The 19,800-nt window shown below is 45.6% G+C and overlaps 1 protein-coding gene across 1 annotated transcript in view; it reads left to right on the top strand.

Moving 5' to 3' along the window:
- The window catches only part of myt1b (myelin transcription factor 1b), a 253,763-nt gene that overhangs the window by 210,498 nt on the left and 23,465 nt on the right, over window positions 1–19,800 (top strand). Inside the window, 7 exon segments of the mRNA XM_041798549.1 lie at window positions 814–1,199; window positions 2,176–2,640; window positions 2,643–3,179; window positions 11,941–12,075; window positions 14,609–14,699; window positions 14,892–15,008; window positions 16,720–16,993. Coding sequence (XP_041654483.1) covers window positions 814–1,199; window positions 2,176–2,640; window positions 2,643–3,179; window positions 11,941–12,075; window positions 14,609–14,699; window positions 14,892–15,008; window positions 16,720–16,993 — 2,005 coding nt within the window.

The following is a 19,800-nucleotide window of genomic DNA, read 5'->3' as shown; positions in this document are numbered from 1 at the left end:
CCACGCTGACAACTATTCATGCTAAGCTAAGCTAACTGTCTGCTGGATGTGGTTCCATAATTTCCGAATGAGCATGCTCAGTTTCCTCGTTCTTATCTGGTCCAGTCTCTATTAGGTCAGAGTGCTCAACCTTTGTCCTACGGGCCAACTGTGGTCCATGGCTTAACTGAAATAGGGCCCACATTAGCCCACTAGGTGGTGCTGCTGAGTTAGTTCTCTAAACAAACATTTTGACCAGTTGATGCTTGTTGCATGACTACATTTAGACGGTAAACATTCATCCATTCATCCGTCATCTGCACCAGGGTCATCAGGAGCGTTTAAACATTTATTTAGCTTTCAGCATGGCGCGTGCACTTCCACCTCTACTAGCATAAACAAACAGTTCGACCCAGCTAACACATTTTAGTTTTATTCTAACTGTGAAAAATGTAAGCCTGACCCTAACCCCCCCCCCCACTCACTGGATCATGTCTGTCTCAGCTGAGGGCAGATATTAGCTGTTTACATGTGTTCCTGTTCAGGGGGCAGTGTCAGTCGTTCATAGCCCCCCCCCCCCCACCCAGTGTCTCCCCGGTGAGAGTTAGGGGGAGTTTATTGGATTTCACCCCTCACTGCCTCTCCATACAAGCTGTTTATTAAAGGTTCCACTCAGCTGGCTCTGATTGGCTGTGATGAGAGACTGAGCATGTACAGCGCCCCCTCCAGGCGGGTTTACTCCTCATCTTTTTACATGTCACCCCTGACCCCAACAGGCTGAATGAAGTTTCCCAGGGCTTTCATCATATCTATCCTGTCTCCTTTCTCCCTCAGCGTCCTCGGCTGCCCCATCGCCAGGAAACGCCGTCTGGAAGAGGCCGAGGCGGAGCAGGAGCAGGAGGACCAGGACGCAGAGCGGCCCGCCTCCAAGAGGAAGTCCCACCCCCTGAAACTGGCGCTGGATGAAGGCTTCGGAGCCGACAGCGACGCCAGCAGTGAGGCTGAGGGAGAAAAAGATGGAGAGAAGGCCAAGGAGGAAGACGAGGAAGAGGAAGAGGAGAGGGAGGCAGCAGTAGAGGAGGAAAGAGAAGAGGAGACGCAGGATGAACAGACCAACGGGCACGAAAAGGAGGAGGAGACACAGAAGGAGGAGGAGGAAGAGGAGCAAATATCAGAGGAGACGGTTCAGAAGGAGGAGGAGACGGTCAGAGCTGAGGAAGGTAGGAATGTTGGAGCACACCTGAAACCGTCCCTGTCCTTTTTAAGAGAGAGAACATCAAATATCTGGGAGGACAAGGCAGACGCTGAGGCATGGATATAATACTGTATATATATACTAAAGTATATGATAGTAGTAGTATAATAACAATCTGTTACTTTCACTCTACCCAACTAAATATAATACTGTATATATATACTAAAGTATACAACAATAGTAGTAGGGATGACGGATGTAGGGATGAAGGATGTAGAGATGAAGGATGTAGGGATGAAGGATGTAGAGATGAAGGATGTAGGGATGAAGGATGTAGAGATGAAGGATGTAGAGATGAAGGATGTAGAGATGAAGGATGTAGGGATGAAGGATGTAGGGATGAAGGATGTAGAGATGAAGGATGTAGGGATGAAGGATGTAGAGATGAAGGATGTAGGGATGAAGGATGTAGAGATGAAGGATGTAGGGATGAAGGATGTAGAGATGAAGGATGTAGGGATGAAGGATGTAGAGATGAAGGATGTAGGGATGAAGGATGTAGAGATGAAGGATGTAGGGATGACGAATGAAGGTATGAATTATGTATTATTTATTATGATGTGTGCTGCTGACCTCTTGGCCCGGTCACCCTTGTGAAAGAGATTTCTGTCTCAGGGGGTTTTTATCTGGTTAAATAAAGGTTAAATAAAATAAATAAATAAAATGAAGGTCGGATGGATGTAATCTCAACACCTAAACTCAATCTTAACTGAGCAAAAGTGAATTTTGATTTTCAACGATTTTTCGAGTAAACTCCCCTGATGGTAGAAACACTAAACAATAGCTTAGCTGAAGTTCCTCCTAATGACCACAGGGGGCGCTGATCTGTAGGTCCAGTCACAGTTGGTGTTTTCTGCTCCATCATGTGTTTCCAGTAAAGGTTGTCAGCCATGGTGACAGTGATGAACGCCTCACTGACATCATCACCTCTGTTTCCACAGAAGAAGAATGTGTCATCATTGAGCCAGAGCACACAGCAGCGCCCCCTGCAGACCAGTGTCCTTCCCCCTCTCAGAGCGCTGAAGAGGTGGCCAATTCTCTCCTCCACCTCGGCCGAGTCCCCGACAACAGCGATGCCACTTTGGCCCTCCAGCAGCCTGTTGCTATGGAGACTGAGGAGGATATTGCCGTGGCAGCCACACGGGGTGAAGAAGTGGATGAACGGGAGGAGGTGGAGGAGGAGGGGGAGGGGGAGGGGGAAGAGGGGCACAGAGTTCAAGGATCAGTGGAGTCATCTGTTGGTCAGGAGGAAGAAAGTCAGAACCAGCAGCAGAGCCCGCCAGACCAGAAGCGGGAAGACAGGGGAGGAGACCAGAAGGAGGAAGAGGAGGAAGAGGAGTCAGCTCCAGCACAGAAGAGACCCACAGGGCCAGCACTACAGCTGCCAGCACCCCAGAAAACTACAGCTCCCACAGGGCCAGCACCCCAGAAAACTACAGCTCCCACAGGGCCAGCACCCCAGAAAACTGCAATTCCCACAGAGCTATTCCGCTCCACAAACATGACCCCCACAAACCTCCTCAGAGCTACCGGTCCAGTCCCCCCCTCGGCTTCAGGACCAGCCCACTCCACGACTTCTTCCCCGCCATGAGGGGAGAGAACTTCAAGCTGCACAAGGTGTCCTCGGCCTCGCCAGACATCATCGAGGTGAGGTCGGACCGCTCCGAGGAGAAGGACTATGACGATGTGGATGGGGACGATGAGCGGGACGACGAGGACAGCCTCTCTCAGCGCTCCACGGTGACAGACGAGTCCGAGATGTTTGACATCACCAGGGGAAACCTGGGTCTGCTAGAGCAGGCCATCGCGCTGAAGGCCGAGCAAGTGAAGCCAGCCGGGCCCCGAGAACTGCTGTGTGGCCCCGACCTCCATCACCAGAGATACTTCACCATGGAGGACAGGCCCAAACACCTGGACGTCCTGAGGAAGAGCTACTTTGGCAAAGGTAAGATAAGGTAGTGGAGTAACTGAAGCCAGAGTTAGATCATCAGAGTAACTGAAGCCAGAGTTAGATCATCAGAGTAACTAAAGCCAGAGTTTGATTATCAGAGTAACTGAAGCCAGAGTTAGATCATCAGAGTAGCTAAAGCCAGAGTTAGATCATCAGAGTAGCTAAAGCCAGAGTTTGATTATCAGAGTAACTGAAGCCAGAGTTTGATTATCAGAGTAACTGAAGCCAGAGTTTGATTATCAGAGTAACTGAAGCCAGAGTTTGATTATCAGAGTAACTGAAGCCAGAGTTAGATCATCAGAGTAGCTAAAGCCAGAGTTAGATCATCAGAGTAGCTAAAGCCAGAGTTTGATTATCAGAGTAACTGAAGCCAGAGTTTGATTATCAGAGTAACTGAAGCCAGAGTTTGATTATCAGAGTAACTGAAGCCAGAGTTTGATTATCAGAGTAACTGAAGCCAGAGTTAGATCATCAGAGTAGCTAAAGCCAGAGTTAGATCATCAGAGTAGCTAAAGCCAGAGTTTGATTATCAGAGTAACTGAAGCCAGAGTTTGATTATCAGAGTAACTAAAGCCAGAGTTTGATTATCAGAGTAACTGAAGCCAGAGTTAGATCATCAGAGTAACTGAAGACAGAGTTAGATTATTAGAGCAACTGAAGCCAGAGTTTGATTATCAGAGTAACTAAAGCCAGAGTTTGATTATCAGAGTAACCAAAGCCAGAGTTAGATTATCAGAGTAACTGAAGCCAGAGTTTGATCATTAGAGTAACTGAAGACAGAGTTAGATCAACAGAGTAACTGAAGCCAGAGTTTGATTATCAGAGTAACTGAAGCCAGAGTTAGATTATTAGAGCAACTGAAGCCAGAGTTTGATTATCAGAGTAACTGAAGCCAGAGTTTGATTATCAGAGTAACCAAAGCCAGAGTTTTATTATCAGAGTAACTGAAGCCAGAGTTTGATCATTAGAGTAACTGAAGACAGAGTTTGATCATCAGAGTAACTGAAGCCAGAGTTTGATCATCAGAGTAACTGAAGCCAGAGTTTGATTATCAGAGTAACTAAAGCCAGAGTTAGATCATCAGAGTAACTGACGCCAGAGTTTGATCATCAGAGTAACTGAAGCCAGACTTTGATTATCATAATAACTAAAGCCAGAGTTTGATTATCAGAGTAACTGAAGCCAGAGTTAGATCATCAGAGTAACTGAAGCCAGAGTTTTATTATCAGAGTAACTGAAGCCAGATTTTGAATATCATAGTAACTAAAGCCAGAGTTTGATTATCAGAGTAACTGAAGCCAGAGTTAGATCATCAGAGTAGCTAAAGACAGAGTTTGATTATCAGAGTAACTGAAGCCAGAGTTTGATTATCAGAGTAACTAAAGCCAGAGTTTGATTATCAGAGTAACTGAAGCCAGAGTTAGATCATCAGAGTAACTGAAGCCAGAGTTAGATTATTAGAGTAACTGAAGCCAGACTTTGAATATCATAGTAACTAAAGCCAGAGTTTGATTATCAGAGTAACTGAAGCCAGAGTTAGATCATCAGAGTAACTGAAGACAGAGTTAGATTATTAGAGCAACTGAAGCCAGAGTTTGATTATCAGAGTAACTAAAGCCAGAGTTTGATTATCAGAGTAACCAAAGCCAGAGTTAGATTATCAGAGTAACTGAAGCCAGAGTTTGATCATTAGAGTAACTGAAGACAGAGTTAGATCAACAGAGTAACTGAAGCCAGAGTTTGATTATCAGAGTAACTGAAGCCAGAGTTAGATTATTAGAGCAACTGAAGCCAGAGTTTGATTATCAGAGTAACTGAAGCCAGAGTTTGATTATCAGAGTAACTAAAGCCAGAGTTTTATTATCAAAGTAACTGAAGCCAGAGTTTGATCATTAGAGTAACTGAAGACAGAGTTTGATCATCAGAGTAACTGAAGCCAGAGTTTGATCATCAGAGTAACTGAAGCCAGAGTTTGATTATCAGAGTAACTAAAGCCAGAGTTAGATCATCAGAGTAACTGACGCCAGAGTTTGATCATCAGAGTAACTGAAGCCAGACTTTGATTATCATAATAACTAAAGCCAGAGTTTGATTATCAGAGTAACTGAAGCCAGAGTTAGATCATCAGAGTAACTGAAGCCAGAGTTTGATTATCAGAGTAACTGAAGCCAGAGTTAGATCATCAGAGTAACTAATGCCAGAGTTTGATTATCAGAGTAACTGATGCCAGAGTTTGATTACCAGAGTAACTGAAGCCAGAGTTTGATTATCAGAGTAAGTGAAGCCAGAGTTTGATTATCAGAGTAACTAAAGCCAGAGTTTTATTATCAGAGTAACTGAAGCCAGAGTTTTTTTATCTGAGTAACTGAAGCCAGAGTTAGATCAACAGAGTAACTGAAGCCAGAGTTTGATTATCAGAGTAACTGAAGCCAGAGTTAGATCAACAGAGTAACTGAAGCCAGAGTTTGATTATCAGAGTAACTGAAGCCAGAGTTAGATTATTAGAGCAACTGAAGCCAGAGTTTTATTATCAGAGTAACTGAAGCCAGAGTTTGATTATCAGAGTAACTAAAGCCAGAGTTTTATTATCAGAGTAGCTGAAGCCAGAGTTTTTTTTATCTGAGTAACTAAAGCCAGAGCTAGATCATCAGAGTAACTGAAGCCAGAGTTTGATTATCAGAGTAACTGAAGCCAGAGTTAGATTATTAGAGTAACTGAAGCCAGAGTTTGATTATCAGAGTAACTGAAGCCAGAGTTAGATCAACAGAGTAACTGAAGCCAGAGTTTGATTATCAGAGTAACTGAAGCCAGAGTTAGATTATTAGAGTAACTGAAGCCAGAGTTTGATTATCAGAGTAACTGAAGCCAGAGTTTGATTATCAGAGTAACTGAAGCCAGAGTTAGATTATTAGAGTAACTAAAGCCAGAGTTTGATTTAAAGAGTAACTAAAGCCAGAGTTAGATCATCAGAGTAACTGAAACCAGAGTTAGATCATCAGAGTAACTGAAGCCAGAGTTTGATTATCAGAGTAACTGAAGCCAGAGTTTGATTATCAGAGTAACTGAAGCCAGAGTTTGATTATCAGATTAACTAACGCCAGAGTTAGATTATCAGAGTAACTGAAGCCAGAGTTAGATTATCAGAGTAACTGATGCCAGAGTTTGATTACCAGAGTAACTGAAGCCAGAGTTTGATTTTCAGAGTAACTGAAGCCAGAGTTTGATTATCAGATTAACTAACGCCAGAGTTAGATCATCAGAGTAACTGAAGCCAGAGTTAGATTATCAGAGTAACTGATGCCAGAGTTTGATTACCAGAGTAACTGAAGCCAGAGTTTGATTTTCAGAGTAACTGAAGCCAGAGTTTGATTATTAGAGTAACTGAAGCCAGAGTTAGATTATTAGAGTAACTGAAGCCAGAGTTTGATTCATAGAGTAACTGAAGCCAGAGTTAGATTATGAGAGTAACTGAAGCCAGAGTTTGATTATCAGAGTAACTGAAGCCAGAGTTTTATTATCAGAGTAACTAAAGCCAGAGTTTGATTATCAGAGTAACTGAAGCCAGAATTTGATTATCAGAGTAACTGAAGCCAGAGTTAGATTATTAGAGTAACTAAAGCCAGAGTTTGATTTAAAGAGTAACTAAAGCCAGAGTTAGATCATCAGAGTAACTGAAACCAGAGTTAGATCATCAGAGTAACTGAAGCCAGAGTTTGATTATCAGAGTAACTGAAGCCAGAGTTTGATTATCAGAGTAACTGAAGCCAGAGTTTGATTATCAGATTAACTAACGCCAGAGTTAGATTATCAGAGTAACTGAAGCCAGAGTTAGATCATCAGAGTAACTGAAGCCAGAGTTTGATTACCAGAGTAACTGAAGCCAGAGTTTGATTATCAGAGTAACTGAAGCCAGAGTTTGATTATTAGAATAACTGAAGCCAGAGTTTGATTATTAGAGTAACTGAAGCCAGAGTTTGATTCATAGAGTAACTGAAGCCAGAGTTAGATTATGAGAGTAACTGAAGCCAGAGTTTGATTATCAGAGTAACTAAAGCCAGAGTTTGATTATCAGAGTAACTGAAGCCAGAGTTTGATTATCAGAGTAACTGAAGCCAGAGTTTGATTATCAGAGTAACTAAAGCCAGAGTTTGATTATCAGAGTAACTGAAGCCAGAGTTAGATTATTAGAGCAACTGAAGCCAGAGTTTTATTATCAGAGTAACTGAAGCCAGAGTTTGATTATCAGAGTAACTAAAGCCAGAGTTTTATTATCAGAGTAACTGAAGCCAGAGTTTTTTTATCTGAGTAACTAAAGCCAGAGCTAGATCATCAGAGTAACTGAAGCCAGAGTTTGATTATCAGAGTAACTGAAGCCAGAGTTTGATTATCAGAGTAACTGAAGCCAGAGTTAGATCAACAGAGTAACTGAAGCCAGAGTTTGATTATCAGAGTAACTGAAGCCAGAGTTAGATTATCAGAGTAACTGAAGCCAGAGTTTGATTATCAGAGTAACTGAAGCCAGAGTTTTATTATCAGAGTAACTAAAGCCAGAGTTTGATTATCAGAGTAACTGAAGCCAGAGTTTGATTATCAGAGTAACTGAAGCCAGAGTTAGATTATTAGAGTAACTAAAGCCAGAGTTTGATTTAAAGAGTAACTAAAGCCAGAGTTAGATCATCAGAGTAACTGAAACCAGAGTTAGATCATCAGAGTAACTGAAGCCAGAGTTTGATTATCAGAGTAACTGAAGCCAGAGTTTGATTATCAGAGTAACTGAAGCCAGAGTTTGATTATCAGAGTAACTGAAGCCAGAGTTTGATTATCAGATTAACTAACGCCAGAGTTAGATTATCAGAGTAACTGAAGCCAGAGTTAGATCATCAGAGTAACTGAAGCCAGAGTTTGATTATCAGAGTAACTGAAGCCAGAGTTAGATCATCAGAGTAACTAATGCCAGAGTTTGATTATCAGAGTAACTGATGCCAGAGTTTGATTACCAGAGTAACTGAAGCCAGAGTTTGATTATCAGAGTAACTGAAGCCAGAGTTTGATTATTAGAATAACTGAAGCCAGAGTTAGATTATTAGAGTAACTGAAGCCAGAGTTTGATTCATAGAGTAACTGAAGCCAGAGTTAGATTATGAGAGTAACTGAAGCCAGAGTTTGATTATCAGAGTAACTAAAGCCAGAGTTAGATTATCAGAGTAACTAATGCCAGAGTTTGATTATCAGAGTAACTGAAGCCAGAGTTAGATTATCAGAGTAACTAATGCCAGAGTTTGATTATCAGAGTAACTGAAGCCAGAGTTTGATTATCAGAGTAACTCAAGCCAGAGTTTGATTATCAGAGTAACTAAAGCCAGAGTTTGATTATCAGAGTAACTCAAGCCAGAGTTTGATTATCAGAGTAACTAAAGCCAGAGTTTGATTATCAGAGTAACTGAAGCCAGAGTTTGATTATCAGAGTAACTTAGTTAGTTTTTGTAATGATATGTTTATATTTTCCAATTAATCCCAGGATAAAGATGGTTTTAGTGAGTTAAGCTAGCACCACTACATTACCCACAATCCTAGAGTATGACATCAGTGTCTGAGAGAATGTAGTTTCAGATTTCTGCTGCTGGCGATGGCTGTTGAGCGTTGACGTGCAGACAGATGGCGCCAGAGTATTTAAGGCTAACACGTTCTTATTTTGTAGTGAGACAGCCAAACTCAGGAAAGCTGTTTTTCTTTCCCCCCTTTAAATGGTCAACTGATCCTAGAAAGCCAGTCTTTGGCCCCTCTCAGGTACTTCCTGTTAAAGTGGAAACATTAGATCATCAGAGTAACTGAAGCCAGAGTTAGATCAACAGAGTAACTGAAGCCAGAGTTTGATTATTAGAGTAACCAAAGCAGGAGTTTGATTATCAGAGTAACTGAAGCCAGAGTTTGATTATGTCCGTGTGACATTGTGCAGGTGTTTAAAGAAAAAGAATGTTACAGTCCCAGTATTCCTTTCCCTCTCTGTGTGATGTTGTGCAGGTGTCTAAAGAAAAAGAATGTTACAGTCCCAGTATTCCTTTCCCTCTCTGTGTGACGTTGTGCAGGTGTTTAAAGAAAAAGAATGTTACAGTCCCAGTATTCCTTTCCCTCTCTGTGTGACGTTGTGCAGGTGTTTAAAGAAAAAGAATGTTACAGTCCCAGTATTCCTTTCCCTCTCTGTGTGACGTTGTGCAGGTGTTTAAAGAAAAAGAATGTTACAGTCCCAGTATTCCTTTCCCTCTCTGTGTGACGTTGTGCAGGTGTTTAAAGAAAAAGAATGTTACAGTCCCAGTATTCCTTTCCTTCTCTGTGTGACGTTGTGCAGGTGTTTAAAGAAAAAGAATGTTACAGTCCCAGTATTCCTTTCCTTCTCTGTGTGATGTTGTGCAGGTGTTTAAAGAAAAAGAATGTTACAGTCCCAGTATTCCTTTCCTTCTCTGTGTGATGTTGTGCAGGTGTTTAAAGAAAAAGAATGTTACAGTCCCAGTATTCCTTTCCTTCTCTGTGTGATGTTGTGCAGGTGTTTAAAGAAAAAGAATGTTACAGTCCCAGTATTCCTTTCCTTCTCTGTGTGACGTTGTGCAGGTGTTTAAAGAAAAAGAATGTTACAGTCCCAGTATTCCTTTCCTTCTCTGTGTGACGTTGTGCAGGTGTTTAAAGAAAAAGAATGTTACAGTCCCAGTATTCCTTTCCCTCTCTGTGTGACGTTGTGCAGGTGTTTAAAGAAAAAGAATGTTACAGTCCCAGTATTCCTTTCCCTCTCTGTGTGATGTTGTGCAGGTGTTTAAAGAAAAAGAATGTTACAGTCCCAGTATTCCTTTCCTTCTCTGTGTGACGTTGTGCAGGTGTTTAAAGAAAAAGAATGTTACAGTCCCAGTATTCCTTTCCTTCTCTGTGTGATGTTGTGCAGGTGTTTAAAGAAAAAGAATGTTACAGTCCCAGTATTCCTTTCCTTCTCTGTGTGATGTTGTGCAGGTGTTTAAAGAAAAAGAATGTTACAGTCCCAGTATTCCTTTCCCTCTCTGTGTGACGTTGTGCAGGTGTTTAAAGAAAAAGAATGTCACAGTCCCAGTATTCCTTTCCCTCTCTGTGTGATGTTGTGCAGGTGTTTAAAGAAAAAGAATGTCACAGTCCCAGTATTCCTTTCCCTCTCTGTGTGACGTTGTGCAGGTGTTTAAAGAAAAAGAATGTTACAGTCCCAGTATTCCTTTCCCTCTCTGTGTGATGTTGTGCAGGTGTTTAAAGAAAAAGAATGTTACAGTCCCAGTATTCCTTTCCCTCTCTGTGTGATGTTGTGCAGGTGTTTAAAGAAAAAGAATGTTACAGTCCCAGTATTCCTTTCCCTCTCTGTGTGATGTTGTGCAGGTGTTTAAAGAAAAAGAATGTTACAGTCCCAGTATTCCTTTCCTTCTCTGTGTGAGCGTCAGGATCAGAGGGTTTTAGGAGCAGGATCCTGAACCCCACTAATTCTGCCCCTGTAGATTCTGTAAGACGTGCATTTATCCGACCTGCACGTGGCGGTGGCGGCGGCCTACTTTCACATGATGAGTGAGCAGAAAGACTGTCACTGCTGAACGGCGTGTTCAGAACAAACATTCAGATGAAACCGAGCTGAGTCACGGCGCTCTGATTAGATCCTCCTGCTTTTATTGTGGCGGGGCGAAGCGTTTCCAGCTGAATAGAGACCGCAGACGGCGAGCAGTAGAGGAGGGACGGCGTGTAGCCCAGGAGGAGTGCAGGTTGTTCTCGATCAGCTGATTGTTTGTTTACATTCGGTCTGTTTGTGTTTGGCACGCTGCCAGCCCATCACCCTCAGTATGGTGGTCATGTGATCACAGTGCTGCCCCCCCCCCCCCCCCCCACAATCCTGTTCAACTCAGAACTAATTAAGAGGAGTTCTTCTCGTTAAGATTCAATTTGAAGGCCAGCAGAGCATCATGCCTGCCTCCTCCTTCTCCTTCTCCTCCTCCTCCTCCATCTTCTTCTCCTCCTCCTCATCCTCCTCCTCCATCTTCTCCTCCTCCTCCTCTTCCTCCTTCTCCTCCTCCTCCTCCTTTTCCTCCTCCTCCTCCTCCATCTTCTCCTCCTCCTTCTCCTCCTCCTCCTCCTTTTCCTCCTCCATCTTCTTCTCCTCCTCCTCATCCTCCTCCTCCATCTTCTCCTCCTCCTCCTCCTCCTCCTCCTCCTCCTCCTCCTCTCGGCGGGGCCTCAGATTCTCGCCATCCTCCAGCAGGAGCACAGGGATTCTTTAATTACCCTGGTCTGATTCCCTGCTGATGATTTCAGGTGTTTTTCTCTTTAAGAATGTCAGACGGCGTTCCAGGAGAGCAGGAGCCATCGGAGCGAGCAGGAGAAGTGGGTCGACGGCGTTAAGAAGCTGTAGTATTTCAAACATCTGATGATGTTTCACCCCGACAGCATTTACAGAAACATAAAAACCACATTAAGGCGGCTGTACTCGGCACCTCTGGCCTTCACGTCAGACATGAGCAGCCGATCCAGATGGTGCCGCTTTTCTACATTTGTCTGAAATCTGTCTGGATTTCACGCTCGACGGAGCGCAGCGTCTGATGGCATTAACCACTCACTCTTTGTCCTCTTTCTCCATCCACCTTTCCTTTTATTCTCTCTGACTCCTGCTCTCTCCATCCCTCCCCCTCTTCTTTCCTCTGCTCCTCTTCCTCCCTTCTCTTTTTTCCTCTGCTCCTCTTCCTCCCTCCTCTTCCTCATCCAGAGAGCAGCAGGCCAGAGAAGAGGGAGATCAAGTGTCCCACCCCGGGCTGTGATGGGACGGGTCACGTCACTGGTCTTTACCCCCACCACCGCAGCCTGTCAGGCTGTCCACACAAGGACAGGATCCCCCCTGAGAGTGAGTCTGGGTTTCTGCTGCTGACTGCAGGAAAACAGGACAGTGTCAGCAGAGACCAGGACCCGGGTTTATCCTCTAGACTTCCCCGTCCTCGCAGACGAGAGACCATGAGACCAGAATTCACTCTTTAATGAAAATCCAACCAGAGCAGCACCAATAGACATCCTCAGCCCTCAGTGTCTAATGTCTACTGTTAGTGCCGAACGCTGCAGGCTAACTGTAGCACGCAGGCTAACTGTAGCACACAGGCTAACTGTAGCACGCAGGCTAACTGTAGCACGCAGGCTAACTGTAGCACACAGGCTAACTGTAGCACACAGGCTGACTGTAGCACACAGGCTGACTGTTGCACACAGGCTAACTGTAGCACACAGGCTAACTGTAGCACACAGGCTAACTGTAGCACGCAGGCTAACTGTAGCACGCAGGCTAACTGTAGCACACAGGCTGACTGTAGCACACAGGCTGACTGTTGCACACAGGCTAACTGTAGCACACAGGCTAACTGTAGCACACAGGCTAACTGTAGCACACAGGCTGACTGTTGCACACAGGCTAACTGTAGCACACAGGCTAACTGTAGCACACAGGCTAACTGTAGCACACAGGCTGACTGTTGCACACAGGCTGACTTTGGCACACAGGCTAACTGTAGCACACAGGCTAACTGTTGCACACAGGCTGACTTTGGCACACAGGCTAACTGTAGCACACAGGCTAACTGTAGCACACAGGCTAACTGTTGCACACAGGCTAACTGTAGCACACAGGCTAACTGTAGCACACAGGCTAACTGTTGCACACAGGCTGACTTTGGCACACAGGCTAACTGTAGCACACAGGCTGACTGTAGCACACAGGCTGACTGTTGCACACAGTCTAACTGTAGCACACAGGCTAACTGTAGCACGCAGGCTAACTGTAGCACGCAGGCTAACTGTAGCACACAGGCTGACTGTAGCACACAGGCTGACTGTTGCACACAGGCTAACTGTAGCACACAGGCTAACTGTAGCACACAGGCTAACTGTAGCACACAGGCTAACTGTAGCACACAGGCTAACTGTAGCACACAGGCTAACTGTTGCACACAGGCTGACTTTGGCACACAGGCTAACTGTAGCACACAGGCTAACTTTAGCACACAGGCTAACTGTAGCATACAGGCTCACTGTAGCACACAGGCTCACTGTAGCACACAGGCTAACTGTAGCACGCAGGCTAACTGTAGCACACAGGCTGACTTTGGCACACAGGCTAACTGTAGCACACAGGCTAACTTTAGCACACAGGCTAACTGTAGCACACAGGCTAACTTTAGCACACAGGCTAACTGTTGCACACAGGCTAACTGTAGCACACAGGCTAACTGTAGCACACAGGCTAACTGTAGCACACAGGCTAGTTTGCACTAAAGTCTTGCCTACATTCTGCAGCTTCAGACGCTGCCACCTCTTGGTGGAGGCGTGGTCAGTATTTCGGTGCAGTTTAGACGGCGTGCTTTCCTTTTTTGGAATATTCCAGACTACTAGTACATTCTCCAGACTTGCAGGGACTAGAAGGTCTGGAAGTTTGATACTTTTAAACTGGTTTAATGCGTCCACATGTAGTCCAGATCCCCATGACCATCTCTGGTGTAGAACAGGGGTGCAAATAAATCATTATTATTCATATTCCTTTATTTTGGACATGCTGCATTCACTACAAACTTAAATGAATGCTTTAATAAATGTATTTTTTCTTCATATGAGAAGGTGCCACAGTCCCAGCAGAGTGAACTCTGTGTTAGGTCATCAGAGGTCATCAGAGGTCATATCTGAAGCACTAGTGCTGATGGTTCATATCATCCCAATCACACATTTTTACCAGACTGTGCAGCACTAGAGAGCACGGAGAACTGTATGAAGCTTTTATTTTTTAAACTCTGCTGAGCACTTCCTGTGCCGCAGAGGAAAGTCTGAGGCAGGGAGGGAAGCAGCGAAAACCCTGAATCAGCATCACTGAGGACAGGATGACAGGGATCCAGTCAGTAAGAAGGAGGAGCTGGGGTGGAGGCAGCAGCAGAGCCAGTCCTTCAGAATAAAAGCCCATCACAGGCTTCTCACCACGTGTTTCTCCAGACTCACATCTGAACCCGCTGAAGACAGCCTCATGACCCACTCACGGGGCCAGGCTCAGCGGTTTAGAGCAAAATTCACAACAGCATCAGAAATAATGGAAAAGGGCAGTTTTTGGTGAAGTTAAGGCTCTTCTTGTTTGAGGATTTGTCTGCACAGAGTGATGGATTCATTCCTCCCCCAGCCGTCTCTCCTATTGGACCGTTGTAGTTCTGGTTCCAGTTTTAACGTTTAGCTAAGTATCTTTAAGAACCAACATCTTTAGACCTAAACCTCGCTTTCAGAGCCATCTTCATCCTTTCACTCCTGCTGATGCTCTGCTTTTTCCTTCATTTGAATTTTATTTTAAAAATGCTGCAGAATTTCAAATCCTGAGCGTAGGTGTGAAAGTTTCCCGTGTTTCCTCTCCTCCTCAGTTCTGGCCATGCACGAGAACGTGCTGAAGTGTCCGACCCCCGGCTGCACCGGTCAGGGCCACGTCAACAGCAACCGCAACACGCACCGCAGGTACTCAGACACGCCGGCTGTGTTTGAAGCGTCTGTGTGTTTCTGCACATCACCGCCGCGCCGGTGCGGCGTTTGTGTATTTGTGTATTCATGTATGCAGGACGGCGATGTGTCGGAGCACATCAGCGTGAGGCAGATTTACACGGTCAGCAGCACGCTCTCACTTTGATATTCATCTCTTCTCCTCTGCAGCCTCTCTGGATGTCCCATCGCCGCTGCAGAGAAACTCTCCAAGAGCCACGATAAGCAGCTCCTGTCTCAGCCCGGCGCCGAGCTGCTCAAAGGAAGCCCCAACGACCGCGTGCTCCGGTGAGTCGACGCCACACCTCACAGTTAAAACCAGGATTAACAGACGAGAAGGGAATCAGACCAAACGCTTGTCCATTAAGCTGGACTTCCTTCAGATGAAACACACCTCTGTGAGGTCACAGTAGACGTCAGCATCAGGGAGGCAGGAACAGCAGAAGACCTGGACATGAACCAGGAGCAGACAGATCCATGGTCCTGGACTGAACCGTCTTACTGTGCTGTAAGACGTCAGGATGGGACTGTGGAAATAATCTCTAGAGTTTAGGACCGGGCATTGACAGAGTTAGAGCACTTCATTCTGGCGCTGCTCTAGAACCACGGCCTTTCAGCGTAAATAAACACAAACGTGTTAATAAACATGTTTGTCACCTTTACCATGGACCAGGATCTCGTACGGACGGCCTTGAACGCCTCGCATGCACCAGAGCGCCACCATCAGCTGTTAACACAGTCAGACCTGACTCCTGGTCAAGGTCAGCTGTTTACTCTCATCGTCATGGAGACGTCAGAGACCCTGACCTCGCTAACCTCTCCGCTCCTGATGCCAGCCTGTGATTGGCCGGGTATAACAGCTGGGTGTTGAAGCATTCGGGGTGGCGGTCCGATCATTTCTGTCCCTGGGATCTGTTCATCTCCGGGGTGGTCAGGCGGCGTGATCACGGTCAGAGGAATGATAATGAGTCCACGCCGGTCTTCCCCGTTGGTATTTTAATTAATAATGCAGCCGATAAGCTAATTATGGGAGTTGTGGGGCGTTGTGAGGAGAGGGGAGGGGCTGAGGAGGAAAATAATTGCTTTCCTTGAGGAGAAGCTCATCAGCGGTCAGACAAAGCATAGAGGATTAAAACATAACAGGAGCCGCTTTGTTGTTCTCTCTGATTGGTTTTAAATGAGCTCAGTTCATGTTTTAGAGAAGGACCCGAGTGGTCAGACTGCAGACCCTGATCCAGGTGTCAGGGCAGGTCTGAGAGAACCAGGACCAGGGGTTTGAACCAGGACCAGGTTTTAGTCTCACACTGCTGTCATTCTTAAAACCTGCATGGATCACATTTCAATACTCGTGTTTCATCACCTTTCTAATCAACCGCCATTCAGACCCAGGGCGGGGTTTCAGCCAAAGAGGGTGTGGTTCCACCCGAAGAGGGCGTGGTTCTAGCCAAAGAGAGTGTGGTTTCAGCCAAAGGGGGTGTGGTTCCACCCGAAGAGGGCGTGGTTTCATCCAATGAAGGCTGAAAGTCCATCTGATTGGAGGGTTTTAAAGTTTTTTTTAAAGATTACTCAGAGACAGTCAACTTCCTTCTTCATGGCGTCCTCTTTGCAGAGACTTCAGGTCATGAAGCTGCTGATGAGAAGAGACTGATATGAGAATAAGATGAGGAGCTCTTTTACCTCTGCCCCCCTCCCTCTTCCCCTCATCGCCCCCACTGGTGGATTTACGCCAACAGGTCTGACAAAAGCCCGTGCTCTCCAGGAAAACGAGAGGGCTTAAAGCTCATAAATTCATGCTGTACAACATGCAAATGTGCCCTCTGCTGATAAGAGAGCTTTTAATCCTGCAGCACTCGTGCTGAGTACCCCTCTCTCCTCCCTCTCTCTCTCTCCGTTTGTTTTTGTGATGATTGTGTGACTCTTTATTGCACCAATCCTCCTTTATACCCATCTCTCCAGCTCGATTTCTACTTAATCCTCCTCTCCCCTCCCTCCGTCACAGGCCCATGTGTTTCGTCAAGCAGCTGGAGGTTCCTCCGTTCGGCAGCTACCGCCCCAACATGGCGCCTGCCACGCCCCGCGCCAACCTGGCCAAGGAGTTGGAGAAGTACTCCAAGGTGTCCTTCGATTATGCAAGCTTCGATGCTCAAGTGTTCGGGAAGCGCATGCTTGCTCCAAAGATGCCCACCAGCGAAACCTCACCCAAAGCCTTCAAAAGTGAGACCAGGACCTCCTGTAGACTTTTTACAGACAGAAACCAGAGACCCAGACCTCCTGTAGACTTTTTACCAACAGAAACCAGAGACCCAGACCTCCTGTAGACTTTATACCAGCAGAAACCAGAGACCCAGACCTCCTGTAGACTTTTTACAGACAGAAACCAGAGACCCAGACCTCCTGTAGACTTTTTACCAACAGAAACCAGAGACCCAGACCTCCTGTAGACTTAATACCAGCAGAAACCAGAGACCCAGACCTCCTGTAGACTTTTTACCAACAGAAACCAGAGACCCAGACCTCCTGTAGACTTTATACCAGCAGAAACCAGAGACCCAGACCTCCTGTGGACTTTTTACAGACAGAAACCAGAGACCCAGACCTCCTGTAGACTTTTTACAGACAGAAACCAGAGACCCAGACCTCCTGTAGACTTTATACCAGCAGAAACCAGAGACCCAGACCTCCTGTAGACTTTTTACAGACAGAAACCAGAGACCCAGACCTCCTGTAGACTTTATACCAGCAGAAACCAGAGACCCAGACCTCCTGTAGACTTTATACCAGCAGAAACCAGAGACCCAGACCTCCTGTAGACTTTATACCAGCAGAAACCAGAGACCCAGACCTCCTGTAGACTTTTTACCAGCAGAAACCAGAGACCCAGACCTCCTGTAGACTTTATACCAGCAGAAACCAGAGACCCAGACCTCCTGTAGACTTTTTACAGACAGAAACCAGAGACCCAGACCTCCTGTAGACTTTTTACCAACAGAAACCAGAGACCCAGACCTCCTGTAGACTTTATACCAGCAGAAACCAGAGACCCAGACCTCCTGTAGACTTTTTACAGACAGAAACCAGAGACCCAGACCTCCTGTAGACTTTTTACAGACAGAAACCAGAGACCCAGACCTCCTGTAGACTTTTTACCAACAGAAACCAGAGACCCAGACCTCCTGTAGACTTAATACCAGCAGAAACCAGAGACCCAGACCTCCTGTAGACTTTTTACCAACAGAAACCAGAGACCCAGACCTCCTGTAGACTTTATACCAGCAGAAACCAGAGACCCAGACCTCCTGTGGACTTTTTACAGACAGAAACCAGAGACCCAGACCTCCTGTAGACTTTTTACCAACAGAAACCAGAGACCCAGACCTCCTGTAGACTTAATACCAGCAGAAACCAGAGACCCAGACCTCCTGTAGACTTTATACCAGCAGAAACCAGAGACCCAGACCTCCTGTAGACTTTTTACAGACAGAAACCAGAGACCCAGACCTCCTGTAGACTTTTTACAGACAGAAACCAGAGACCCAGACCTCCTGTAGACTTTATACCAGCAGAAACCAGAGACCCAGACCTCCTGTAGACTTTTTACAGACAGAAACCAGAGACCCAGACCTCCTGTAGACTTTTTACAGACAGAAACCAGAGACCCAGACCTCCTGTAGACTTTTTACCAACAGAAACCAGAGACCCAGACCTCCTGTAGACTTTTTAGAGAAAGAAACCAGAGACCCAGACCTCCTGTAGACTTTATACCAGCAGAAACCAGAGACCCAGACCTCCTGTAGACTTTTTACAGACAGAAACCAGAGACCCAGACCTCCTGTAGACTTTTTACAGACAGAAACCAGAGACCCAGACCTCCTGTAGACTTTATACCAGCAGAAACCAGAGACCCAGACCTCCTGTAGACTTTTTACAGACAGAAACCAGAGACCCAGACCTCCTGTAGACTTTATACCAGCAGAAACCAGAGACCCAGACCTCCTGTAGACTTTTTACCAACAGAAACCAGAGACCCAGACCTCCTGTAGACTTTTTACCAGCAGAAACCAGAGACCCAGACCTCCTGTGGACTTTTTACCATCAGAAACCAGAGACCCAGACCTCCTGTAGACTTTTTACCAACAGAAACCAGAGACCCAGACCTCCTGTAGACTTTTTAGAGAAAGAAACCAGAGACCCAGACCTCCTGTAGTCTTTTTACCAGCAGAAACCAGAGACCCAGACCACCTGTAGTCTTTTTACCGACAGAAACCAGAGACCCAGACCTCCTGTAGACTTTTACAGACAGAAACCAGAGACCCAGACCTCCTGTAGACTTTTTACAGACAGAAACCAGAGACCCAGACCTCCTGTAGACTTTTTACAGACAGAAACCAGAGACCCAGACCTCCTGTAGACTTTTTACAGACAGAAACCAGAGACCCAGACCTCCTGTAGACTTTATACCAGCAGAAACCAGAGACCCAGACCTCCTGTAGACTTTTTACAGACAGAAACCAGAGACCCAGACCTCCTGTAGACTTTTTACAGACAGAAACCAGAGACCCAGACCTCCTGTAGACTTTTTACCAACAGAAACCAGAGACCCAGACCTCCTGTAGACTTTTTACCAACAGAAACCAGAGACCCAGACCTCCTGTAGACTTTATACCAGCAGAAACCAGAGACCCAGACCTCCTGTAGACTTTTTACAGACAGAAACCAGAGACCCAGACCTCCTGTAGACTTTTTACAGACAGAAACCAGAGACCCAGACCTCCTGTAGACTTTATACCAGCAGAAACCAGAGACCCAGACCTCCTGTAGACTTTTTACAGACAGAAACCAGAGACCCAGACCTCCTGTAGACTTTTTACAGACAGAAACCAGAGACCCAGACCTCCTGTAGACTTTTTACAGACAGAAACCAGAGACCCAGACCTCCTGTAGACTTTTTACATAAAGAAACCAGAGACCCAGACCTCCTGTAGACTTTTTACAGACAGAAACCAGAGACCCAGACCTCCTGTAGACTTTTTACAGACAGAAACCAGAGACCCAGACCTCCTGTAGACTTTATACACGCAGA

This window comes from Cheilinus undulatus, linkage group 11 (genome assembly GCF_018320785.1).
Source record: "Cheilinus undulatus linkage group 11, ASM1832078v1, whole genome shotgun sequence".
NCBI classification, from domain to species: domain Eukaryota; kingdom Metazoa; phylum Chordata; class Actinopteri; order Labriformes; family Labridae; genus Cheilinus; species Cheilinus undulatus.
This window is presented reverse-complemented; position numbering and strand designations above follow the sequence as displayed.